Raw genomic sequence first — 27,994 nt, forward strand, 5'->3', positions numbered from 1 at the left:
GGCGCCAGATGTTCTGTCATTTACAGCACGAGTTCTGCGCCGGAGGCCCTGTCACTGATATGGAGGAGGAAAACAGTCAATACCTGAGGCCGAGAAGCCGTTCGTCTGAATTGCTGGGTTAAACTGAACACAAACACTATGACCGCGCGTGTTCCGCTAGACACTACATTTCCCAGAATTCCCACCTCTCTGCCCACCCAGAGTCCCTGTAGTGTATTTCTTCAAGATCTGTTCCGACGTGCCTCGGTTCAGCCTCACTCTCTGTTAGATCTCTGCTTTTGTTAATGTAGGCCGCTTTTGGACATTCATTTCGCTGTTGTTGGAGCAAAACCTCATCTCGATTTTTGTTCAGTTTTTAACATTATTTGAAAATGCCTGTTGCCCTGTACACTGTGTGTAAATTTCTAAATGAATGGACCAAAAGTAGCGTCCCAAAATGACTAGAGGATGGCTCATATAGCTGAGTGCCCAGAGAAATCCACAGGCTTTCCAAAAGAGATGAAGTTTTCCCTATAAGTCTTGAGATAATTATCCTGAGAAAAGTACCTTGAGATAATTATCCGGGGATAGTAGTCTTGTAAAACTGGAAATAACTGCTGCCCTGAAAGTAGCCGCTACAGTCGCAAAAGGCTATGCAGCCTGCTGGTGACGTACCGTATGAATAAAAATAATACGAGGCCATGACTTAGTAAGGCGTCGGAACAAGATCCTAATGCGTGGCCACGACGTAACTGTCAGAAAGAGATAATTAGGCCTTTACAACAGCTTAATAAGGCATGATCACATTCCCACACCTTGTTAAGTCATTTCTATGCCTTAAGTATCTTGTATATATATATATATATATATATATATATATATATATATATATATATGTGTGTGTGTGTGTGTGTGTGTGTGTGTGTGTGTGATTGTGTGTGATCCCGCCCATGCAGCACTCGATTATTACCTGATGAGCTTGTTCAGGTGTGCTGGGGAAGGGACTAGTTGAACCTGTAGAGCAGAGGGTCCACTCGAAACCACCATGCTGCAGCCCCCTGAGAGCACTTATAGCCGAATTCAGAGAGGTGTTTCCAGATATGAGGTGTTTTGTGTTGTTTTCATGGGATGAAATTGTTCAACACTGTTATTCGAATTGTACTGGGAGTTTTGGGCCTATAGCACTGATGTAAACGTGGCTAAAACGCTGCGGAAAAGTTCATATACAACAGAATCAGTTCATTTGATTCACTGAACCGATTCATGAAACGGGCATCTTTATTTTGCAGCTTCAGGTGAAGCGCCCGCGGGGCCAGAGGAGCAGGAGCGCGCTGTTCGAGAAAGACAGTGTGTTGGTTTGATTGGTCTGATAGGTCAGTCATGTCCACGCCACGGAAAAGGAGAGCCACGACGGAGAAACTCATTAAGGAGGGTTTTAGCTCGAGTTATGAAGACTCGGGCTCCGGATTTGAGAGCGGGTTTTCCGACGATGAGGAGATGTTTTTCAGTGGAATGGATCCGGTCCAGGATGACCCCAGACTGGCGTGAGTGCTTTTGTGTGGTGGGTTTGTTTAGATCGATTAGGACATGCAGAAATGTCAAATGTCAAAAATGCCATTCATGCCGGGTTGGGTGTGTGTGTGTGTGTGTGTGGAGGGTGTGGGTGTGTAGGAGCTCCAGGGCAGGTTAAAGTCGAGACTACAGATCATTTTTATTCATCAATCAAAAGTAAATAACTTGGAAAACACATATAAACGTCACCGATAATATTGGTAAAGCATTTGCTTTTATTTAGGTTTTCTTAGTAAAAGAAAGAATCTTCTAAGCCTGCCTGCATGGCGCTAATGTTATTATAACAGAATATTCACCCTCAGTACTGGCATGCTTGTTTGGGAAGCAGTGGCACTCTTGCATAAAGTGTGAAATATATGGCATTTCTGGAATTATAGCTCATAATGCGTCAAAGGATATCAGTATAGATCTCAGAGAAACTCTCTCTGAAGTTTCCACCCTTGCTTGAAATCATTTTACAGACATGCCAAGTAGCACTGTTGTCATCTTTCTTCATGAAATGAAGTTGCTTTGGATTGCTTCTTCCTCTCTGCACGTTTCCAGCAAAGTACATGCAAATTATAAAGTCATGTTGCATGAGTTTTGAAAAGCACAACTGTCAAAAAAAACATGCCGGCACCAATATAAGAAACTGATAACTTTAAGAGGCATACGATTCTGATGCATCAGACAGTTCGAAAGTGCCAAAACTGTCAAAACTGGCTGCTCTAGTGATTCTCAGAGTATCTATTCCAGATGGTCTTTACTGTGGGTGTGATGGGGGGGGTAGCAAAACATAGGACCACCTCAGAGCAGTCCTAAAAGCACGGGTCGAGTCTGTGGAGGACTGTGAGGACTACCTCAGGACGCCCATCCTTTTTATGAGAATGAAGCATGGGCAAGGTCGCTGATCACAGAGTGGCCCTAGGTTATCACAGCCGTAACCTCAGTGAAGCTTTGAGAATCTGGCTTCAGGATTAGAAAGCTGTTAAATGTCCTTGCAAAACGTGTTCGCTGCAGTCACACTTCTTATGTTTTGTGAAGCTAAAACTTAGCAACACTGACTTACTTGAACATTCTTTTTACTTGAACATTCAAGGTCCCATATGAAACGTCCTAGGCAAAAAATAGTAAAGGATCAGTCTGCAGGATTTTTCTAGAATCAGTCATAGTGACAGATGTAAATGCCTCCAACATGCATTCTTATCTGAAAATTAAGCACAGTTTAATCACTTCACAGATGCTGTTGACCTCCGCTGTAGAGCTGATTGGTTCCCACCGCTGTATCGTGGTGGATATGGCTTCTTTTTCCATCTGATGTGCTGCTAAATCAGGACTAGGAAATGCCTGAGATAAACTACACAGGACAGTGGCCCAGCGATGGTTAACAGCCACACACAACACAGAACATGTTTGATTTCAGCTGTCACTCCAACACCAGTCGCACAACTTTGAGCTCTCAGCTATGAGTCTTTATTTTGTAAACGTGTGCAATTTGAACAATGGTTTGCTGGAACTGAGCATGTACTGTTCTGTGTGGAACTTTTGGCCTGATAACCTGTCATTAGCTTGTGATGGCTCCAGGCACCACAGGCCAGGTTTAGCTCTCTACGCTACCGTTAGGTGAGCTTATAAGCTACAGATCCAAACGTAGTTATTTAATTTAATTTCGTCTTCTGTCCATCCAACATTAAGTTGCTCGAGTTTGTTCCCTCAGATTTGTCATTACTTGTGTAAGTAGTGCGTTGGTTGCCAGAGCCAAACCTGTTCTCCAGCGAGCAGGGCTGTTATAATGCTAATCAGCTCCTATCATCTGTAAGTGGCAAGCAGCTTAGCAGCGGTATATAGCAGTTGTTGTTGTTGGCAAGATGTTTTGAGATTTGTTGAATGATGGATTCATGGAATCTATGTTTCTATGAGTTTGGGCTTTTTGTTTGTGTGCATTATATTCATATCATTCATAAGTTCTTTGTGTTTTCACAGGCAACATGAAGAGTCTGAGACCCCCACAGAAGCGCACTCTCCAGAAGCAGTCGCCAGCGAGTCTGAATCTGAAGAGTAAGTGTAACTTATAAGTTTGTTTTTTATACACAGAAAAAATTACATAAGCTAAACTATATTCTCTGTTGCCATTTTGTCATCAGAGAAAAACAATCATCGCAAGAGTCAGAGAGGTGGAAGAATGTAGACGAGGATGATGCTGAGCCTTTCCCCTTTCAATTCCGGCCTAACCGGACACCAGGATATCTTCTCGAGCATACTCAAGAATATGGACCACTTGATCTTTTCCTGCTGTTTTTTTCCATGGATGTCATTGCCAGTCTCTGCATTAACACCAACAAGAATGCCAAGGTAAAGAAACAAAAAGGCAAGAAGTATAAATGGGAACCTATAGAGATTGGAGAGTTTATGAAATTCTGCGGAATGCTTGTGTTTATGGGCGTCATTCGTTGTCCCTCAATCCGAGATTACTGGCGAACAGACAATGTGTGGCAGACACCCTTTGTGAGGAGAATCATGAGGAGAGATAGGTTTCAGGCCATCAGCTGGAGCTTGCACATCAGCGACCCAGACAAAGACAGTGAAAATAATGCAAATAAAGGAACTGCAGGTTATGACAGGCTGATGAAGATCAGGTCACTGATGGAAAGCCTGAAAGTTGCTTGCAAAGCTTTTTATCATCCCAAAAAACACTTGTCTATTGACGAACGAATGGTACCCACAAAGGCAAAGAATGGATTGAAGATGTACATAAAGTCCAAACCCCATAAATGGGGTTACAAACTGTTTGTCCTGTGTGACTCAGCAAATGGATATACTTGTGATTTCATTGTCTGCACCGGTAAGAGTCAATTCAAATCTCCCCATGGACTAAGTTATGATTCTGTAGTTTCTCTTTTGAATCCTAGCTTTCTCGGCACAGGTTATGTTTTGTACTGTGACAGTTTCTACACGAGCCCCACTCTGTTCAGGGACCTTTACGAGATGAAGATAGGGGCGTGTGGCACAGTGCGAGAAAACCGATCAGGGTATCCAAGAACCCAGGAAAACAGTCTCAGTAGAACTTCAGAGCGAGGCAGCATGAGATGGATCAGACAGGGACCCCTTTTGTTTGTGAAGTGGGTGGACACAAAAGAGGTCTCCATCTGCTCCACCATCCACAAGGCCTACACTGGAGATGTGGTATCAAGAAGGCAGAGACAACCTGACGGCACATGGAAAGTCCGTGAATTTCACCTGCCAGCACCAATCAAGGCCTACAACAAGTACATGGGTGGAGTAGATTTGTCCGACCAAAGGCTTCAGAACTATACCACCCGCAGAAAGACCTACAGCTGGTATAAAACCTTTTTCTTCCACTTTCTGGACATGGCTGTAGTGAACGCCTACCTGCTGTACAGAGAGCAATGCGAAGTCAAGTCACGAAAACCCATGTCGCACCTTGTTTTTCGGAAGAAGCTCTGTGAGGAGCTCTGTAATGCTCAACTGAACTCTGATCCTCGTAAAACTATCCCAATGGACCACGAAGTTCAGCGTATCCAAGGGGGTCGGAGAGTGTGCAGACAATGCAAGTTGGAAGGCAGGAGGAGTGACACTTCGTGGCAGTGTGGACGATGTGATGTACCACTGTGTGGATCTGCTCCAAAGAACTGCTTCAGGAAGTGGCATCTCCCCAGCCCTGTAAAGGCGGTAAAATAAGTATACCATCCACATCCAGAGTCATTAGAAAGGGTGCTAAATGTGGAGTAGCAGGACTGCCACTATCGGTGATTATTTTCCAGTGTTTTTACACAAGGCCAAAAAATAAAAATGGACATAACTAATCACTGACAAGTTATATATAGGTGCTCAAAGATTCCAAAATACTTCACTTCTGGAAAAAGCTACATTTCAAAGTCTTTAAAAAGACTATTGCGTCTAAGATCATCATGCAAATACAAAACTAATTTTAAACGAATCAATGAATCCTTTGAGATTTATGATGATTGAAATCCCTCATGATGTTTGTAGCTCTCCTGTGGACGTGTGTGATAGACAGAGGTGGGTAGTAATTGTAATACTCATTGCATTTGATCAGTTATAGGTATCTAGCTAAAATTTCAGGGGATACTCCTTCTGAGTATTTCTAGATGACCGTACTTTAGTCATTCACGCTGGGTTCCCAGTTCATTTCGTTCTTTTGGCTAAGCACCTGGACTGCTTTGCTGTCCTTTCACTTTGGAGGTGTAACATTTTATTTTTGTCCAAAAGGAACCCAAAAAAGAGCAGTGCCTAATGAACTCCAATTCCTGTGCTTAGAGGTGCTAAGAAATTCACGTATAATTCTATAGTGAACTCTGTGCAACTCTGTGAGGAGTTCTTGGACCTGATTCCTGGGCCCTACTCAAGCTGCTTTTTGCTAGACTACTTTTAGACTTCTATAAGATTTTTTTCCTTAGACTACTTCTACTTAAGCCAGTATTTTGTTGATCTAACAACATGTATTGGTTTAGACTCCTGTACACCCCTATGGTGATAGATATCCTCTACTAACGATAGTAACTTTAAGAAGCTTTTAAGTTGAATGCCAAACTTTTTTTTGTGTGTGGTGTGGTGTTTTGTGACCAAGTGAGGTCCTTACTGACATCTGAGCTGTTCTAAGAAGGTCTCTAAGTCTGTAACCTCTTTTATGAAGGTTAGTGAGATTTCACTCTACTGTCTTTGTACTTTTTATATAGTCTATGTTCTTATGTATTTAGTCACTTTCTCGCACTACCCACTGAGGTTTGAGGATGAGTGTTTATATTTGCACATCACCGAATATGTAACCTCTCAGAAGCTTGTTTTAACTTTTTAACTGTTTAACTTTACTAGCTTTTTTAAGCGTACTTACTTATGTAGCTTTTCATCGTTTACTTTTTTAATAAGTCAACATTTACCTCATAATTTGGGAAAAGATTTGCAAAAAAGTGTGCGTATGTGGAGAAGTATGGGGGGGGGTCAAGTTGTCTTTTGCCAGAGCTCAGCTATATGCCAGCTATTCTCCAGGTACTGAGAGAGCAAAACATCAGATGAACGGTCCATAGTCCATTTGTAGAGAAACGTACTGACTGATTTATTTACAGTGGTGGTGATGGGAACCAGGTGATGGGATCTCTCTGGGTGATGTCTACAACACAATTATAGCCATTTTAATTACTATTCAAAACCGCCAACATTCACAAGTCCTCTGAGGTTTTTATATGTAATGACAGTAGTAAATGTAAAAAAAAAACTCTTTCGCCTTAGAACACCCACCATATCCCTCCACCATAAACAGCTTTATGTAAATTGATTAAAATAAATTTTAGGCCAACACTGAATCTGTGACGATTGGCTCATCCCACTCCATGTGCGTTTGTTTTGGTCCTGCCCCCTCGTTTCATGACTCCACCCCTGATTGTCTCCATCTGTGTTTCTACCTGTCCCTCGTTACCCTTATGTATTTAAGCCCTGTGTTTGCCCCTTGTGTTTGCTGGTCTTTGTTTGAATCTCTGTCTATGTTCATTTGGTCATGTCTGTCTCTCCTGCTCTCTGTATTGGCTATTTGAACCTGGACCGTTTAGACTATGACCCTGGATTTGCCCATAATAAATCTTGCTTATCTCAGCACGTGCATCCGCCTCCTCGCTCCCATTTACATAATCTCAAAACTAGTGTGAAACAATATCTCAGGTATCAGGCTGAGCATTCATAACCATTTAATGTAATGCCTTTCTGTGATGGAGCTTTTAGGGGCCTTAAACTTGTCAGGTGTGTGATTACAATCACTACTCATGTAAGCGATTCTGACTTGCTAAGTTTCTCTAGAATTAAGTATTTTGCACCAAACTTCTCAGAATGACCTTTTTTACAGATTAACAGTGGTGTATTATTCTGGACGTTCCTTCTCTTTTAATAACAACTGAACAGAAATTAACAATACTGTATATAGACAGATGTCAGTATTACTATGTAGCTCTAATGAGATAAGGGCGAGTGTATGTGAAGCCCACAGCGGCTTCTCTGAGTGCAGCAAAACGGTACAAAGCTTAAATTGGAGCTGCACTGATACAAAGATCCGTCTGTAGTTCCAATCAGCATGGCTGATGAATGTGAGAATACACAGCCAGAATGCTTGTTTTACCCACATCTCCAAGCTCAGTTGGATGTTGCCTGGCTTTGATAACGGCTTGCAAACCACTGAAGTAAAATTAGCCTTTATATTTTCTAAACAACTCAACAAAAAAACCTAAATTATCATATACTAAGAAGTAGCTAACTAGGTCAAGGGAATACCAGCCAATTTGATCATCTGGTTACGAGGACATAAAATACTAAAGTTAGCTACAATGCCATTCATACCGTTTAAGAAACGAAGCCTCTTATTTCTATATGTGCATCTTTTAATCATTTAAGGCAAGAGTTTGTATCATTTAAGGTTCTATTCCTTTTTTGTTTATTAGCAGACAGAACCTTGTAATTCTTAAAAAGTAGAACCTATATTTCCCGAAGACAGCTCTCCGAATGAAAAAGTCCTACCTGCATTCAGTCCATTCTGGAAGATATCCTAGGATTTAGCATTCAGCGGTCGGAAGTATCTCAAGGCAGTGACTTTAAGACATGGCGGTTAATTGTAAGCAAGAGTTTTACTATTTTGAATGACGTTCTTTCGTAGTACTAATCTGTAAAATGAAGGTTCTTCAAGGTTTTTCATTCTTAATTCCTCAGACCGCAGACATTTTAACCACTTCTAAAAAGATATTCCCACTGCAATCACAACCTTTTCAATAAACATGTAAAATGCATTGGATAGTTCTGTAGAAATCACTGCATTAATACAGTGTTAGAAGCCTGCTAACAAATTAAAGGAATAAGTCTAACAAAAATAAACAAAAAGTAAAACAAAGTATGAACCCGTTTCCCCTGACTTAAGCCCGTAGTTTACTTTGGGTGAGTGGAAGAAATCCTGCCTCATGGTTCAAATTATGATCACATGCTCAGACAACTGTGATTTCCTTTCTGCTTGCCTGATGGTCATGCTAAAGAACTTTAATAACTCCTACAGGCATAGGGCCTCTTACTCTCTTAGTAGTTAACCAGCCAAAAAGCCTCTATCAGTGTTTTACACTGAAATTCCACTTGTTGCACTATTTTAGGTTGAACTTGCAAGTGGTCTAAAGGCTTAAACAACATTAAGGGTCTTTTGAACAGAGGAAATAACAAATGTTACATAACTCTTTATGTCTTAAGGTCTAATATACTTTCATATCTGCATAAAAAAGTAAATTGCCAAAGCAGATTATACTAAATTATGCTTTTTAAACACATTAAATGCACAACCTGTGGGCCATACTGCAGTCTTAAAAAAGATGGTTCTTCAAGGGTTTTTGAGGAAAGGGAGTCCTGAGTTCTATATAGACTCCAAGGTTCTTCTATTGTCACAATGACACAGTGACTAAACTGGTGGGGAAGGAGCTGAATAAAAAGGAAAGTTGAGTTGAGCTTAAACATTAATCATGTTTCTACAGGATTTCCTGCTCGTAAACATCACTTCCAAAGCAGTGAGGTGAATGAGAATAGTGAAAAAGAATATAAACACAGGAAGTAAGGTGCTGTGGGGCTCCTGTCAGCACAGGAAATCTGGAAAAAAACACAAGTCTGACAGTATTATATATAATTGATATGACAATAAAACTCACAATAAAATAAGTTTTATGCTGCAGAAAGCTGATCTGATTATCAATTAATCTCTAAATACACAGAAATCAGTTGTAATAATTTATCATGTGCCATTACTAAGTTACTTATTATAACAAATTTAAATATGCCATTTTCTGGCCAATTTTAGTCTACAGTTTTATACTGGAAAACATACAACAGAAAAAGGGTCACATTTATATTTTTCTGTCTGGTTCCATTGTTAGCAGAAGACTCTTTAGTGCAGTAGTGGTTTGCAGTCATGTTTAGTGGGTAAGGAATTAGTGAAGTCCAGCTCACAGGGCTCAGCAGATACACCTCTTTCAGGGCCCCCAGTGGTCCAACTGCAGGCATTCTGCAAGGAATGTGGGCAAAGGGATTGGTATTGGAGTAGAACTGCTGGTCATGTCCTACAGGTTTGTCAGACACTAGAGGGCACACCTGAGCAGTCCAAAATGAATGGGTTGATATGGAGCATTTGAGCAAAATCATAGTTTCTAAATGCTTAAACATTTTTTCCAGAGAGAATAAATTCACTTCCTGAAAATATAACAGTACTAAGTAATGCAAATCAGCCCTCAGTAGCAGAAATGCCAACCAATCAGCTCTCATTAGCAGTAATTCCAACCAGTCAGCTCTCATTAGCAGTAATACCAACCAATCAGCTCTCATTAGCAGAAATGCCAACTAATCTGTCCTCAGTATCAGAAATGCCAACCAATCAGCTCTCATTAGCAGTAATGCCAACTAATCTGTCCTCAGTAGAAGAAATGCCAACCAATCAGCTCTCATTAGCAGAAATGCCAACTAATCTGTCCTCAGTAGAAGAAATGCCAACCAATCAGCTCTCATTAGCAGAAATGCCAACTAATCTGTCCTCAGTAGAAGAAATGCCAACCAATCAGCTCTCATTAGCAGTAATGCCAACTAATCTGTCCTCAGTAGAAGAAATGCCAACCAATCAGCTCTCATTAGCAGTAATGCCAACTAATCTGTCCTCAGTAGAAGAAATGCCAACCAATCAGCTCTCATTAGCAGAAATGCCAACTAATCTGTCCTCAGTAGAAGAAATGCCAACCAATCAGCTCTCATTAGCAGAAATGCCAACTAATCTGTCCTCAGTAGAAGAAATGCCAAACAATCAGCTCTATTTAGCAGTAATGCCAACCAATCAGCTCTCGTTAGCAGTAAAGCTAACTAATCAGTCCTCTCTAGTAGTAACAGAGAAATTGTAGAGAGGAGAACTTTCACTCTGCAGTGTCTTCTGGTTTCCTCACATGCTAGAGGGCGCTCCCGAGTCCAGAATGAACGGGTTGATATGGAGCATTTGAGCAAAATCATAGTTTATAAAAGCTTAAATATTTTAATGTAAAAGAATAGAATCATTTCCTGAACACAGAACAGCATAAAACATTTTAACACTGCTGTTATATTTTAAGAGCTTTTGAACTCGAGTTATATGGGTTTGTGTGTCCATGACATCAGTGAGCGTGAACAGCCAATGAGTGGCTCTCCTCTCTAATACATAATCACGCTCTAGCAGTAAAGCCTGCCTCCTGCTGCCCAAAACCCGTTACTGTAGAAAAAAGGAAATATATTGGTAAGTTTTCTTTGTTTATTAGTGAAATACATCCGTCTACTTTCTAACATTAAAGAAACGTTCAGGGCGAGTGACCAGACACTATTATAAGTCATTATTTAGTCTGTCTTTAGCCTTTGAGCTCCATTCACTCCCATTTATTTAGCAGGCCTGTATTTGATATAACGGGGGGAATAGGAAGCGGCCAGGCTCCTCATAAACCGGCTCTGGGCTGAGCTTGAATACATAGAGCTCTAACAACATGAGCAATTAAAATGAGCTCAGAATAAGAATAAGCCACAGATAGTTGATGACTATAGTGTTTGTTCTATTCTTAAATTAACCAAAACTATGATAAGCTCTGCTTCTTGATGAAAGACAACATTGAGCTCACATATGCTGAAGTATTTTGTGATAAATTCAGTGACACAGAATTTATGACAATGTTATTGGCTTAATTTATCCTCATTTATGAAAATAAACAAACATAGAACGTGCTGTCAAATGTCACTGTAAACACTGGCAATGCTAGGTTGGCCTCTGCCACCAGAGGGCACCAGAGTGATTAGTAATTAGAGGCAACTATCAGCACCTGTATCCTGGCTTACTTAAGGAGCACATCACCATTCTTATGGGCTCAGTCTTGAGCTTGTGCTGCTTTTTGCACATGTCTCCTGACCAAGCTGGTGTTTTGGTAGTCTCTGTGAGTCTTTCTCTGTTCTGAAAAAGTTCTGTTCTCTGGTTTTCCAGTGGGCAAGCCTTCTTGAGATTCCTATAAATTTCTTTAAGTAAAGTTAAAAAAAAAATACTCCTTAAAATTTGGTTATTAAACACCTACAGAGCAAAATCACAGTTTTTGATAACTCCAGCTGTCTGTACCAATCTATAACCTGTGTATTTGAGTAACATATTTAAGACAGGCAGCTTATCTAATATAGAGGAGCTACCGCTGCTTCGCTATAGTACCTTTGCTTGATCTGTACATGTTGTCAGGCTGTATTTGTTGGATGGATATATGATTTAAGTATATACTATACTATAATACTGTATATGTGTAAAACTATGACGAGATCTGTGCGCCAGCCTGACCAAAGGTTTACCACTGATGAAGAGACATTGTGGGACTGTTTGCCCCTTGAGGCCTTAAACTGGTACAGAAGTGGGCACAAGCACTTAGAATTATGCTGATAGTGCATATTATTATGCTCCACCTACAGGCCTTTAAACCTCCACATAAAAGATGCTCTCAGGTCAAAACAGGACACACTTAATACACATCAGTTAACTAATTAAATACATTGCCGTATAATACTCTATATTACTATATTTCCCTCTTGTCACAGTGTATCTGTAGGTGGGTATTTGCTTTTCTCAGTGCAACCGCACGGAAGTGCAAAGAGGAATTTTCTATACAAGAATGCTGCGCTTGCAGCTTTTACTGATCAGTAAATACATACTCGACTTCACATGCCACAGTTCAAAAGGATGTGGTTGTGACTTGTGGGTAACGTGGAAAAATTTTTTAAAAGAGGTGTGAAAAATCAAAAGAGTGTGTGAGGTCATGACAGCAATCAAGGTTTTTTCTTTTGTTTAGAGGCTGTGATTTAGCTTTGCTTGGAGGTTGTGATCGTGAAATGGGTCTTTACATTACTTTGAGTGGAGTTTAGGCAGAAACAGCACTTCAGTCCCTGAAAGATCTACAGATTTGACTAAACTACATTTAGAGTCTCCGTGCCTCTGCATGCAAAATCGAGTGCAGCATCGTGCATCTAGGCGAAGTCATAATAGGCCGTGTGGGTTGTATCTAGGACAGGATATTGATCTGTATATCGTTTTGCTTTGTTTGTAAAAGTACAGTTGCAAGAAAACAATGTGTTCCTGAGAATGTGGTTTGCGGACTCTTGTCCTTGATCTCACATGCACAACAATGCAAATGCGATGCAAATATAGTTGGGTGCTCAGTGGGTAACAGTAGACCCTGTCATCGCTGGTAAGTGATGTCCACGTCCCTCTCCAAAGTTGCACCTGGGGAGCTGCATGCGGCTGGTTCGCGGCTACCTCACAGATAAAGGCAGATCTCTGGTCAAACCAGGTCACTCTCCAAAGACACAATTAAAGCAATGCATATTGTTGCTGTTGGATCAAAACCTTGTATCTCCAAAAATAGTAACTTTACAGGAGAAAGACTTTACTTTTAATGTAAGTGAGTGGAACCAGACATCTTTTCACGTCATTTTGGGCCATTTCTTTAGGCAATAGCCATTTTCAAATTATTAAAAAATTATGACAAAAATAGAGATACAAGGTTTTGTTCCGCAACAATATAGTGCTATATTAAACTATTTTCCAACTAGTCACAGTGTTGTAGATAGTCTGTATGCGGGTACTTGGTTTTCTGAAAGCAGCAACAAACCCGCAGCACAGAGTAACCTTATTGCCTCACTAGCTAGTGGCCATCACAACAACATACCTTTCATGTTGCAACTCTGTGCTCTGATGAAGGCCAAAGGAGCCGCTGAGCTTGGGTAGTAATTTGTGCTGGCCTAGCTTTTAGCTGTGAGAGTTAGCTAGCCCACCACGTTGAAAAGAATAAGCTACAGAAAGACAGTTGAGAAAAAATCCAGGACATTTCTGCCCTGGAGGAAGATGGGTCTTCTTCAAGAAGACTCAAGATGAGACCATGTGGTAAAAGCCAGCTGGAATGGCTGGCCCCAATGAAAGTAAACAGCAGTGCCTGTGCTAAGCCTTCTTTTGTCTGCCTGTTTATTCCGTTACTGCTCTGCTGTGTTCAGAAAATTCAGCAACATGCCTCGTTGTTGCTACCAGTCTGTGTTGCCCTAACATCTCAAGCTTCAGTTAAACAGCTCTGTTTATGTATAATAGAGCTTTGGTTTTGATGTTGCAAAGCCAAAGGAACTGACAGAAATCACACACAGATTATGTTTCATTCACTAACAAAAGACTAACTACCTGGTATTGGAAATGGACATCTGGCACAGACACACCTGCTGGCTTTCTCTTTTCTTTTATCTAAGCTGCTTGTCTTCCAAGAATTTTCATATCCAGGGTGATTTTGTTTAAAACCTGAAGTGCAGGTTCCACCATCCTGGTTACATGGTGTTTATTGCTGAAAGATAATATTGGTAGAAGCCCAACAAACGTTGTTATTTGATGATTATTTCATAAGGTGGCACAAAAGGCAGATAAATTAACGGACAACTGGTATGAGACTGAAAAGCTGGACCTGGAGGTTTGATTAGGGTTCAGGGTTTTTCACTCTTCGTTCATCCAGGCCAGGCCTGGTTTTGACTGGCTAGTGGCAGAGATCCAAAAATTGATCTTAAAATAAACTTATTCTTAATTATTCATTCATTCAAGCAAGTCATTTATATTTTTAACATTTTGCTATTTGTATTTTTTCATACGAAGAAGCTCTAGGGCCATTCAAGTTTTGTGTGGGTCACTGCTGGAGCCTATCCCAGGATACACTCTGGACAGGTCGCCAGTCCATTGCAGGGCAGACAGACAGGTATTGTTTATATATTTTATTAAATATTGGTGGTAGGAATGTTCTATGCCTTATCCATTTAATACAATATTAATACACAATTTAAAAGATGTTTTAAGAATTCTTTATTAAAAGTAATGGTTCTAATTAGAACTTTATATAGAGGATTTCCTATATAAAGGAACTTTATATAGAATTTTATATAGGACCATTTCATGCTTAAATGGTTCTTTGCACAGCACCAAATAGGATTCTGCTATTATTCTGATGTCAAGCTTGTAATAATAGTACGACCTTTTTGGAGCTGTCTAGAACCATTTTTAAAAAAAGCTTTTAAATAGAACCATATACACATTCTCCATCAATCTGAAGAGCCGTTTTACCATGCATTCTTTAAGCATGAAATGGTTTTATATATAACTTGTAGTTCTAAAAATAACCATGTCCTTTACTAAAAACTCTTCAATCAGTGTTTTTAAGTGTGCAGATTACACATAATTCTACTGAACTGAAGAGAAAAAGGTTTGACAGATAGGTTGTGCCTGGTGGGCCGCTCTTTAATGATCATGACTCTACAGTAAACACACTGTTCATGTTTGCTGTGCCTTCACTCACGTGATGACAGTTCAACAGGATGTATGATGATGAGTACTGAAAGCGATGCTGTTTCACACTCAGTAATATGGGAAATGGTAGGCGACCAGCACCCAAAATAAATATATAGAGAGAGGTTGACATTGTATAAGAAAGGTCAGTGCTTTATTTCATTTCTTTACATTTTTTGTGTTTTTGAAGCTGTGCGGTGTAAGATACACTATATGATACACTATATTGCCAAAAGTATTTGCTCGTCTGTCTTCACACACACATGAACTTGAGTGACATTCCATTCTTAATCCATAGGGTTTAAAATGATGTTGGCCCACCCTTTGCAGCTATAACAGCTTCAACTCTTCTGAGAAGGCTTTCCACAAGGTTTTGGAACATGTTTATGGGAATTTTGACCATTGTTCCAGAAGCACATTTGTGAGGTCAGACACTGATGTTGGACGAGAAGGCCTGGCTCACAGTCTCCGTTCTAATTCATCCAGAAGGGGTTCTATTGGGTTGAGGTCAGAACTCTATGCAGGCCAGTCGAGTTCTTCCACACCAAACTCGCTCATCCACGTCTTTATGGACCTTGCTTTGTGCACTGGTGTGCAGTCATGTTGGAACAGGAAGGGGCCATCCCCAAACTGTTCCCACGAAGTTTGGAGCATGAAATTGTCCAAAATCTCAAAGCATTAAGAGTTCCTTTCACTGGAACTAAGGGGCCAAGCCCAACTCCTGAAAAACAACCCCACACCATAATCCCCCCTCCACCAAACTCAGTCAGACAAGTACCGTCTCCTGGCAACCGCCTAACCCAGACTCGTCCATCGGATTTCCAGACAGAGAAGCGTGATTCCTCATTCCAGAGAACATGTCTCCACTGCTCTAGAGTCCAGTGGCTGCGCTTTACACCACTGTATTCCACGCATTGCATTGTGCTTGGTGATGTAAGGATTGGATGCAGCTGCACAGCCTTGGAAACCCATTTCATGAAGCTCTATACTCTGTTCTTGAGCTAATCTGAAGGCCACATGAAGCTTGGAGGTCCGTAGTGATTGACTCCGCAGAAAGTTGGCGACCTCTGCGCACTATGCATCTCAGCATCCGCTGATTCCGCTTTTTAATGTTACGTGGCTCCCCACTTCGTGGTTGAGTTGGTATCATTCCTAATTGCTTCCACTTTGTTATGATGACTGTGGAATATGTAGTAGTGAGGAAATTTCACGACTGGACTTGTTTCACAGGTGGCGTCCGATCACGGTACCACACTGGAATTCACTGAGCTCCTGAGAGCGACCCATTCTTTCACTAATGATTGTAGAAGCAGTCTGCTGGCATAGGGGCTTGGTTTTATCCACCTGTGGCTGTGGAGGTGATTGGAACACCTATATTCAATGATTTGGATGGGTGAGTGAAGACTTTTGGAAAAATAGTGTATTTTAAAAGTCTGAGGTATCAGGTCAGATTGGTGCAGTACACTTGATTTAAGTTAATAAAGCACTGATCAGCAAAACCAGGTACTGGATGAAAACTACAAATAATGTTGGGTAAACAAATATATCAATGTACATAAAGCTATACACCTCTCCTGAAGGGAATGCAAAGTGATTGCACAGCTTTTTACCTGCAATACTATAGATATATAGATAGAGTTGTTTTTCACAGTTATGTCAGACACTGCATTAATGCACTTGGCAACAGAACTTTCTGTTGACTCACAAGTTTTAACAACAAGTGCATAAGAATGAAACATAATGGTTAAGCTAATGAAAATGTTGCTAATGTTTGCTCACAGCCCGTCACGGTCTCCAGCAGACCAATGTGCAAATGCTACACGCAACGTGGTTCCAGACATATGTCAAGGGTACTGTTGTTAACCCATAGTCAATTTGGAGCGGTGTTAAAAATGTAGGATCATTTATTAAAATGATTTAAGAATATTTTGAGGTGGATAGCTTAGCATAAAAAAACCTAAGGGACATCTTCTAAAAGTACATGAACACAGTTTGGCCTGCAGTTGAGATTTTTACTATACTAGCCTTGTGGGCTAGTTGCAGCACTGCTGAGAAGTGGTCACACTCACAGTGAACATCTTTCAGAACCTTGTAACACTGGCAACACGTGTGTATGGAGAAGTGTATTCAATTAGCTTCAGCATATTTAGCCTCTTCATATCAGCGTTCTTGTGCTATGGGCTTATTGTGTCCATTGGCCTTCAAAGATAGCTAACAGGGTTTAGCCACCATGAGCCAGCTAACTTCAAAAGCATTGTGTCTATTAGGATACACTGCAGTTTTGGTAGCACCAGTGTTTGGTAATATTGGACATTGTTCCTATTGGCTGAAATTTTAGAGAGCTGAAGCTATAAGGATGATATAGGATGTGGAGGCAAGTGGGGTAAATTGTTACCTAATTATGCTTTTTTATCTTGTCTTAGCCGTCTGGTGCTGCTTTGCTGCTGGCAGGATTTAGGATGTTAAAGAATCTCTTGGTAAAACTTTTACTGTCTGTGGAGTTTGTTAACATAATTCAATCATCAACTAGTTCAGTGTTTCTCAACCCTAGTCTTTGAGGCCCACTGTCCTGCAAATTTTAGTGCTTTTCCTGTTTAAACACCCACCTTGACTCAATACTGAGCTGCTAAGGCTAACCTTTGAAAAGTACAAGTGAACATCTTTCTCTTCTATCTACATATTTATGAAGAGCTGCTCAAAAAAGCTGGATTAGGTTCCTTTGAAACTCAGGCTGCCTTCATGTGCTGACGAGCAGAGGAGTGTTTGGCTTGCTGAAAAAAGGGTATGGAGGCAGTTTTTCTCTCATGTCTTTTTTCACTGTAAAATATGTAATATAGTTAATAATACATCTCATAACCACAAAAAAGTAGAACTGAAACTTATAGAAATATTTAGAAGTTCCAGTGAGGAACGAGGCCTTGATCTAGCTGAAGAAGCATTAAAAAGCTTTTAGCTCAGTTCTTCCAAGAGTGAATCTTCATGGCTGACAGGATGTCTATAAAAATATCTATAATACTCTGCAGTAATTGTGGTCAGTTGCTCGAAAAACTAAATGGCTTATGCATAATACAATAATGCATTACAGTGCACCGGCAAGATGGACGGCAAGCAACATGTCAAATCCTTCAGTTGCCTTAGACAAATCTTTATGTAGAATCAATAGTGTTCTTTAGCTTGAAACTTCTTGATGGTAAAGAACTGTCAAGAGGTCCTGCTATCTAGTTCCTAAGCTGAATACTGAGTGGACAGGACGTACATGATTACTACAGTGAAAACTGCAGAGATTTGAATCCATAGCCACATGGCTATTAAGCTAAACTTCTTATCTTGCACCTAATATTTGACTTCATTATATATGTATTTCTTATACGTATATGTAAGTCTTTACAGTCTGAATCAAGCTCAGTTAGAGCATATTGTGTTAAAGGACATAGATCTTTGCAGTTTGTGGGCACTTTGTAATGGCTTGGCTCACTCTATGTGCACCTTTTCCACACTGGATAAAAATATCTGCTAAATATATAAATGTAAATGTGTTGGCCTCAAGAAATTGTGTATGTTCCTTGAATGGTCCTTTAATAGTGCCCAGAGTGGCTCTTCAACTTTCATAGTAAATGTATGAGAGGCAAAATATATTTTTTCAGGTTTGGTTGATAAATGACCGCCATAGCCCCACGTCGAATTTGTTTTGTGTACTTTGGTAAACATTCCTGTTAGGAAAAGTTATTCTAGGGGTTTTCCTGGCAGCTGGTACTTTCAGTAGGTTCCTGCAGCTGTGGCTATTGTACACATGATCATTAGTCATCTGTGTGGTTGTTTTTAGTGGTTTGGGCCAGCTAGGCACTCTAGTACCTAAAAGCATGTGATATCCAAGTTAAGATGCATTGATTTTTGCATAATGGTATTACACCCCTAGGAATAAACGGATGCAGACTGAGAAATGAACAGCAGAACACAGAATGGAGTAGGTGGCGCTTTCTCTTTACCAAATGTAACAGAAACCAACTAATGTAGAGTGAGCACTTTGTTATTTTTACATTACTTTTTAAATATCTTCTTCTATTTATTTGTATTTCACTCAGTTCATTCGTAGTGAGTTTACAATGTCTTTCTCCATCTTATTGAAGCGACACCACTTTGAGAGGACAAAGGTCAACATGTTCTTACTCCAGCTGCCCTTATATTTATCATGCAGACAGTAAATGTTCAACCAACCATTTGCTACAGACGATGTACAGGGTTTGTGGTCGGTGCACTTCACTCGCACTCAGAAAAGCGGACAGCACCCCGTCTCACATGAAACGGAAGTGGTCGGCAACCAGAGGCAAGTGTTAAAAAGTGATGAAAGCAAAGTTCACCTTTTACACTTTTGTTACTCTCTTTTACAACTATCAGCTTTCTTATGCAGGGTAGTTCCCATCACGCTGACACACGGCTGCTGAATTTTAATTAGGCTCACAGTCTTCCTGCAGGCAGCTGCCTAACCCAGGTGATTCAGATCATGAATTTTGAAATGCAAAGTAAATGTAATAGATCAAAAGCATCCATACTGGATGAAATACTGCATTATAGCAAATTTTAGACTACTGTAACCACTAATAGGCCAATTCTGTGCAGACATAATGTAACCATCTATCATTTCTTTCATCTGCCTCAGCTCTGCATCTGCACAAGCTTCAGTGCATTGTGCCTTAATTTGTAGTTTGACTGGAAATCATTCATATGCAAGTTTCAATGGGCCATTATTTCTTGCTGAATTTGTCATAAAACATAAAAAGTGGCATGTGTATAAGATTGGGCTCATTCAGTCAGTACTAAGTAAGCCTCCCTTTGTCCTGAAATCATAGGCTGAAACATTTCTTGGAGCCATCCATCAGTCCTTCTGTTTTTTTTTTTTTTGAAGAATGCTTTTAGTTAAGAAATATTATTGTTGCTGATTAGTGATTTTTTTTAAGTAGTTCAATGTTGATTTTATTGTGTGTTTGGGATCATTATCTTATAATATTCAATTCTTCTCTCTATCCCCACAACATTTCTTGTGCTTCTGGCTGCCACACAATCCTAAAACATAGTACTTTCTAAAATTGACATTTTGGACAGTGGAATTTGTGAGCTGAAAGTGAACTGATATCTTTTTATAGCCATTATATTCTTTATAGGCATTTAGGTAGGTTTGCAACGTTCTTCCAATCTTCAACTGTTCATTTTTAGAGATCCTCAGATTCTTGTCTTTGACTGGAATGGAACCAGATGTGGTCTTTCTGTTGTAGCCCATCAACCTCAAGGTTCAATGTGACAATTAGAGATGTTACTCTAATTATTATTGCTGTAAGGAGCGATTACTTGAGAACCTGTAGCCTTCGTGTCAGCATAAACAATACTAGCCATCATCCTCTGACCCCTTATTAAAGTGTTTCTGCGTAAAGAACTGCTGTTCACTGGATGTTTTTTAGTTTTTCATAACATCTGGTGTAAACTGAAGAAACCGTTATCTGTGAAAATCCCAGGAAATTCAGTTTCTAGAACTAACAACCAGGCCACAGTCCAAAATTAGGAATCAGGAGCCATTTGAAAGAAATGCTCTGTGAGTATTTGCAAAAGCCAGAGATAAAGACCTTTCTGATTCATGCAATTAAAAATATCTACATGCAGGTTAAAAAGCCACTGATCTCTGCAGATTCAAAGTGCTACCTAGTGTGGTTTACTCTATATAGGTCAGAATGTATGAGGGTCTGTTACAGAAAATGAATGTGGCTTGCTAGGCTGAATGGAAATATGTTAGAACACATATGTCAAACTAGGTTTTGTGGTTCCAGTTCCTGTAGAACTTTTTGTGCATGGAGTCCATGTTGTAGGCTTTCATAGAGCAAGACACACATCGAAAACAAGAGGAGGAAGTTACAGGTCACAGGCTGAAGTTTTTTTCTGATCAGCTATCTGGGTATGCTGTAACTAAGTGGTTTCTGAGTCATGTGTAGGTGACCCACTTCCCCCAGTTGCATGTTCTTCAGACTTGATAGCACTTCAGCTCATCAGATAATTACCATGCCCTGCATAAGGTGAAGTGTTGATGTTAGATTATAAAGTGTGCAGAGCAATGACAAGTCCTGTAAACAACTTCACTAAATGATCTTCATTTTAAAGATACATTGTAAGACAAGTCATGAGTCGGTGTTACATTTCTTATGCTTTTAAGACTCAATATTCATTTTATTCTGGAAAAGCAAAATACGAGATCAATATATAAACACCCCACAATATATAAAGCACTAGGTAAATTCTTGTAAGTCTGTAGTCAGATGTATGCCTGATTACTGCTATTTACTCTTCTTGGAACATTGCGGTGAGGATTTGATTGTATTCAACCACAAGAGCATTATATAGGTCAGATACAAACACCATTCCTGCTCATTCCAAAGCTATTGGCTGGTGCTCCAAGAACATTATTTCACTGCTCCACAGTCTACAGTTGTCTTTATTAGATTCCCTCCCTATTATCACTGGTTCAAACTATGACTTGTTACCTGTCTGTGTAGTTATAGTCCTTGTCTTGACCTTGTGTAGCATTGTTAGTTTCAGTTCCAAGTTGTGTCCTTTCTAGCTTTTGTGTTAATGTATCACCTTGTGACTTTTTTATGTATTTATTTATTTATTTGTTGGCCATGATACACTGCCTTTATTACAATATGCTGCATAGCCTCGAACTCTTATTCAATGTTTTTCCAGCTTGGTCAACATCTAATTAAACTATGTATATGTCGTGTTGTTGTAGACATCTGATCATCATCAAGTTTATTAATAGAGAGTTTGCCCCCCCCTTTTGGTGCATCTTGTTCTATTTCCAGTGATTGCATGATTGTATGTGCACATTTCACTCCAGTGTGAATGATAAATGCAGGTTAATGTATCTCGATTCACTAATTAGTGTGTGCGTCTGGATACTTATGTAATTATTAAGACCCATTAATGAGCCGGAGCTCTTAATGAAATACGTAAGAGCAATGATGTAGCCATAGAGGGAAAAATGGATGTAGTTGTCACACACGCCAGTCTGGGACGGCAGCTCTACATGTAATGGCATGGTGGAAGCCACAAGCCACACATTAAACCAATGGTCAGACTGATGTTTCTATCAAATACCATAAATAAAGTTGACCATCATCTGTACATCATTTGAAATGTAGAAACTACTGTTGCCAGTCACTTTCTACATACAAAACAATTAAACATAAGGTTAAAATATCTAAACATAAGGCTAAAATATATAAAGTGCAGATTTAAGGAAAAAAAAGTATCAAACATCTTAAATATAAAGAAAAAGGACTATAAAACTATATAAAAACTATTCTAAACAGGCAATAGACAAGTGAAATGAAACTCCTCCTTCCTCTGGGTGGGCTGGGTCCCCCTGGAGGTCTGTGATATATGTGTATTTACACGTAACAGACAAGTTCAGGAACATACGTACTCACATCTGCGGAATATTAAGTTGTATTTTAACAGCAGGTTTGGAAGCAGGACAAACGACTCTTACCACAAGATGAATAATGACTCTAACTCAAGTATTTTTTGTTGAGGTCACAGGCTAAAATGACTCGCTGCACTCTTTTCTTAATTCTTATCTTCATTAGTGGTAAGTCTGACCTTGTACCTACACATACACAGTACTGTGCAAATGCATTAGGCATCTGAGAACATTACATGTAAAGCTGTTTATATGGGCAGCAAGCATAACACTTATTGGGAATAAGATTTATCGTACACACACACAACAGGCTGTATTATCAGTGACTGTTTGTTTACAGCCAGTGATGTATCAGTATATGCATATAATGAGAAATAAGATATCTAACACCAGTTTACAGCAGAACAGTATAGCACTAAATAGATATATTGGAACTGCAGTTTGTTTTTAAGACAATCTCATTTGGCTGAAATGGATTCATATTAATATTTAGTCACTAAATATTTTCAAGAATTATAAGGAATACATGTGTTTCAACATGCATTATTTGATTTGTGTGTGTTGTGTATTATTCACATCTCCTTGAATGATTGTGTGTTTTCCAGATGTGAGAGCATCTGTAAAGGATGAAGTGGAGACAGTAGAAGTTACAGAGGGAGTGAATGTAACTCTGAGGACTGATCTGACTGGAATAAAGAGTGATGATATGATACGGTGGACATTTGGAACTACAGACACTCGTATAGCACAGCTAGTTAACAGTGGCACTGTCAGTTTTTATAATGGGATATTCACAAACAGACTGAATCTGGACAAACAGACTGGATCTCTGACCATCAGCAACATCAGCTTTCTACACTCTGGAGTTTATAAACAGCAGCTCATCAGTGAACAGGTCTCAAACAAGAAATTCAGCGTCACTGTTTATGGTAAGTGCCTTATTTTCTTTCTCATATTGCTAAAAGTTTGATTTATGGCACGTTTATCTAAATTATATTAAACATTTTTATAATCAGTCCAGGTGTTTTAGTGCACATGTCATAGTAACAGATGTTAAACCACATCTAAAAGAGTGATCCACTGAATTCTATTGTAATCACTCTGTCATCCTCCAGCATATTCGGCCCTTTAAATTAAAGAAGCAATGCTGCTGATGAAACTCAAGGATGGAGAGATGTTCTGTCCCACAGGCACAATGTCTAATCAATCATATAAAAATCTTCAACCATGTCTTGTTTGAAAAAAGTGGTAAGAGTTGCTTTTTGTGCTTGTTTTCCAGCTACAGTGCCTGTGCCTTCCATTACACAAGGATCTCCACAAAGACAATCAGACTTAAAGTCATCAAGTCGAAGATGTTCTGTGGTGTGTTCTGTGAGGAATGCATATAAGGTGACTCTCTCCTGGTACAACGGGAGTGATTTACACTCTATCAGTGATTCTGGTAACAGCACCCTCTCTCTACCTCTGGATTTTGAACATGGTGATAATAACACCTACAGCTGTGTGGCAGCCAATCCTGTCAGCAACCAGACGGTACACCTCAATACAACCTGTACACAGTTCTATTCTTCCAAAGGTACAACCCATCACAAGCATCTGCACATTTGCTCATTCATTTTGATATTGCTTCCTGTATAAACTTCTGAATCTTATAGGAGACTCTATACATTCATGCAGTTTATCATTTACCCCTCTCAGTTTGATCATTTGTTTAATAAAAATTGATTGTACTGCTTGTTACCGCAAAAAGTAATTTTACAGTGTGAGACTGACTCTGCATAGAGCACTCAAATATTTTTAAACCAAAATATAAAAGATACACATGAATAATTCTGAAACCAAAATGCAATGCTGGTGGCATAAATCTAGCGTCTGGGTGTTTCATGAATTGTTCTTTAATGTTTCATTACTTATTTAGTGTTTAGTGATTTTACAGTCATCATCAGCATTTACAGTTCCTTACAACCTTTTTTCTTCCACTGCTTAGGGTTCCAATCAGTTTCCATTCCAGCAGCTGTACCATAAATTCCAGCTCAGTCACGCTCACAGTCTATTTTCTGTTCATAGGTGTTCTTTAGTACATTTTATACTAAGGAATTTTATTAATTTTGAGGCCACACTTTTGTCATGTTTAGCATTAATCCACATGTTGTTAATTTATATCTTTCCAGTTTGGGATATTTTGGTGCACTTTTTCCACATTTGGCATGTTATTATTACCAGTGTGATTTGTGACAAATACATTATATAGAATCCAGTTTGCCAATATACAGTTGAAAATGCTTCTGGAAGTGGAAAAAAATGGGTAATATGTTTGAAAATGAGAAAAGAGTTCATTGTGGAAATGGAATATGCAGTTGGACAATACATTTGGAAATACACAGCAATTGGAAAATACATATAGAATTGGAAAAGGCAATGGGAAACAAATGTAGAAATGGAAAATCCATTTGGGAAATGCATTTGGAAACGGAAAACAGTTTTAAAAAAGAAAAGACAGTTGTGAAATGCAGTACTTCCCAAAATTCCTTTCCATTTCCTCTTCCATTTCCACAATTGTCCACAAATGTGACATTTTCAAATGCCTAAGACAGTTGCCTTTCCATTTCCTGTTATATTTTCAAATGCGTTGCGGCATCCTTGTTCATCTATAATGCATGTAAGTTGAGCCCTGACTATTCTGGCTTTTTGGAACTCCACGGATGCCAGCAGCTGCATGTTTCAACCCTCATCTTAAAAGTACTTAGATTTACTATCTTTATTTAGATCAGCAGGAAGATGGCAGGAATGTAAGCAGTATGTTTAAATATTACTAATGTGCTGAAGTAATATAAGGTACACCCAACCCTTTGTTAGACTCCTTTCCAATAGAGTCCCCTCCTAGCATTGAAAAGTTCAGTTACCAGCTTAATTGCTTTTATTTCTAGTACAGAAAACATGTCTAATAGGAAAACAGACAAGCCATATCAAAAGAATACCACTGTAGTTGTGTTGTCACCATGATCTTATGATTTCTCTGTGGCCAGAATGAATAGGGTTCTTGAAAAATCACCTTTATTGTACCCTGTGGTAAATAAAAATGTTCAGAACCCAACACGATTCTTCTCTTGAATATCACTAGATCTTCTGAACTCTGAGGTCATTAAAGAGTCAAAATATGAATATTGCTACATGTAAGCTAATGCTACTGCGCAATGAATTGACGTCATTAGACTGGCAACCTCTTTAAAAGCTGTGCAGGCCAGCACGCTTTGCCAGTGTGGTAGTGTATTTACATGTAAAGACTGTGGCAGATGAAAAGAACAAAAGAAGCAGGGCTCCCTGCAGTTCTCTGATATTCATATTAGAATATCCTAATTATTATTTTAATGCTGGTAACATTGTCTGAGGACATTTTCTCAGGACATTCACAAGCTTCATGTTTGAATTTTCCCATTCCACCTTAAATGGTGCAGCAGTTGTATTCTGAACTGAACAAGCAGCTGGCAAAAAAGAAGCAAAGAGGTCATAACGCAGACTACAGAAATGACGCATGACTATAGTGGGCTCTATCAAAACACAGTTCAACTATGGACTTAATATTAACTTTAACACCACTGAAATGATATACAAGTAAAATGGGCAATTGTTATATACAGTGCTAAATGTCATAAGCATGATGAAAGCCCTCGGGCTCTTACTTCATGTGCTGACTTCAGCCTGACTGGGCCGTCACAGATGGTAGACCAAAAAGGACTGAACCAAAACAAAACTCGCATAGTCACTAACACTATATGGCCAAATGTATTGGGACACCCCTGCTAATTGAGTTCCAGTGTTTCAGCCTCACCAAATTGAGCACACAGCCTTGCAGTCTTGATACACAAAGACTGGCAGTAGACTGGGTCAAACTGATGAGCTCAGTGAGTTTAAACATAACACAAGTCAGTTTGTAAAATTTCTGTCCAGCTAGGTCTGCCCCTGTCAGCTATGAGTGTTATTATTGTGAGATGGAAGCATTAGGAACAACAATGGTTTAGCCACAAAGTAGTAGAAGCTACACACAGTGTCTATCCTCTTTAGAATCACTCTTGAAAGAGCTACCTCTGGAAGCAACATCAGCAAAAGAACTGTACGTTAGGAGATTCACAAAATGGATTTCCATGGCCCAGCAGCAACACACAAGATCAAAATGCACAATACTAAGCGTTAAAGGGTGTGGTGTAAAGCATGCGACCACTGGACTCTGGAGCAGTGGAAATGTATCCTGTGGAGTAACAAATGATGCTCCTCTATCTGGCAGTCTAATGGAGGAGTCGGGGTTTGGCAAATGCCAAGAGAACATCACCTGCCTGACTGCATTGTGCCAAATGTAAGGTTTGGTGGAGGAGGGATAATGCTATGGGGTTGTTTTTAAGGGCTTGGGCTCTGCCCCTTAGTTCCAGTGAAGGGAATCTTGTTCCTTCAGCATGTCAAGGCATTTAGGATGATTTACGCTTCCAACTTATTGAGAACAGTTTGGGGAAGAACCTTTTCTGTTCCAGCATGACTGAGCCCCAATGCGTAAAGCAAGGTCCATGAAGCCATGGCTGGGTAGGTTTGGTGTGGCAGAACTTGACTGGCCTGTACAGAGTCCTGACCTCAACCCCATCATACAGCTTTGGAATTTAGAACTAGAACGGAGATCACATACAGATCACTACTGGTTTAATAAATTATAAATGTTTGGAAATATCTGTTGTAACTCATTGCCAAACCATGTGTGGCAAATGCAGATTTAGTTTGTTTCAGACTACATTTGTATCTAAAGCTGTCTGGTGTTGTTTTACTTCAGTGACATTTTGCTGTTTTGTTATAGGGTTTTGTGAATATGCTGACAAACTTGATTTTTCTTTCTTGAATATTTTGTTTAAACTCCTGTGAAGACTAATCGATTTTGTCCTTGTCTATAACAGGAGGCTATCGATTTGTTCTGTGGCTGATACCTGTACTGCTGCTACTGCTGATAATGCTACTGGTATCAGTTGCTACGTTCCGGCTATATGGAAACAAAAATGTCCCTAAAAACAGACAAGAAGGCATGAATCTTCAAACTTATACAGTCTCTGTTCTTAAAATGTTATTGACCTGGGTAAACACCCTACACTATGCCAATAAGAGTCCTTGGGCAAGACTCCCAACACTACCCTGGCCTACCTGTGGAAAAAAAAAATCATCAAATTGTACGTCGCTCTGGATAAGAGCGTCAGCCAAGTGCCGTAAATGTAGAAGATGAAGTATTTATCTTTGTTTTCAGTCAGCTTCATTAAACAAAACGATTTGTTTTCACACATTTTCACATCTTTTATTCACTGTCCAACAGGTCAGACCCCCAAAGAAGTACATTGTGCTGAAACAATGTTTAATGCAAAAAGAGTACAAAATATGGTAAGATGTATGTTGTACTGTATTTTGCTGTGAACTTTACAGAAGAATGGAAAAAAGGTCTAAACTTGAAGTTAATGTAGAAACCACATTACAGTTAAGGACATTTTAATTGTTCCTTTCACTGTGAAATAAGCTGCCAGTTTATTGCCAGTTTATTAAGTACACCTACTTTACACCCCCATTCGTTGACCATTTTATCAGAA

General features: G+C 39.5%; 1 protein-coding gene across 1 annotated transcript; it reads left to right on the forward strand.

The window, feature by feature from the left end:
• The first annotated feature begins 87 nt into the window (after positions 1-87).
• On the forward strand, positions 88-23,060 carry LOC108414016 (piggyBac transposable element-derived protein 4-like). The gene is made up of 6 exons (XM_017686768.2): positions 88-117; positions 1,269-1,523; positions 3,514-3,588; positions 3,675-5,220; positions 14,237-14,336; positions 22,991-23,060. Exons 2-5 carry the CDS (start codon positions 1,360-1,362, stop codon positions 14,243-14,245), a joined length of 1,794 nt encoding a protein of 597 aa, XP_017542257.2. The 5' UTR covers positions 88-117; positions 1,269-1,359; the 3' UTR covers positions 14,246-14,336; positions 22,991-23,060.
• The last annotated feature ends 4,934 nt before the right edge of the window (positions 23,061-27,994 follow it).

This window comes from Pygocentrus nattereri, chromosome 22 (assembly GCF_015220715.1).
Source record: "Pygocentrus nattereri isolate fPygNat1 chromosome 22, fPygNat1.pri, whole genome shotgun sequence".
Classification (NCBI taxonomy): domain Eukaryota; kingdom Metazoa; phylum Chordata; class Actinopteri; order Characiformes; family Serrasalmidae; genus Pygocentrus; species Pygocentrus nattereri.

Coding starts and splice junctions, on each gene's coding strand:
- LOC108414016 (XM_017686768.2), top strand. CDS start 1,360: ATGTCCACGCCACGGAAAAGGAGAGCCACGACGGAGAAACTCATTAAG. Junction 1,524..3,513: donor CAGGATGACCCCAGACTGGC/GTGAGTGCTTTT, acceptor GTGTTTTCACAG/GCAACATGAAGAGTCTGAGA. Junction 3,589..3,674: donor AGCGAGTCTGAATCTGAAGA/GTAAGTGTAACT, acceptor TTTTGTCATCAG/AGAAAAACAATCATCGCAAG.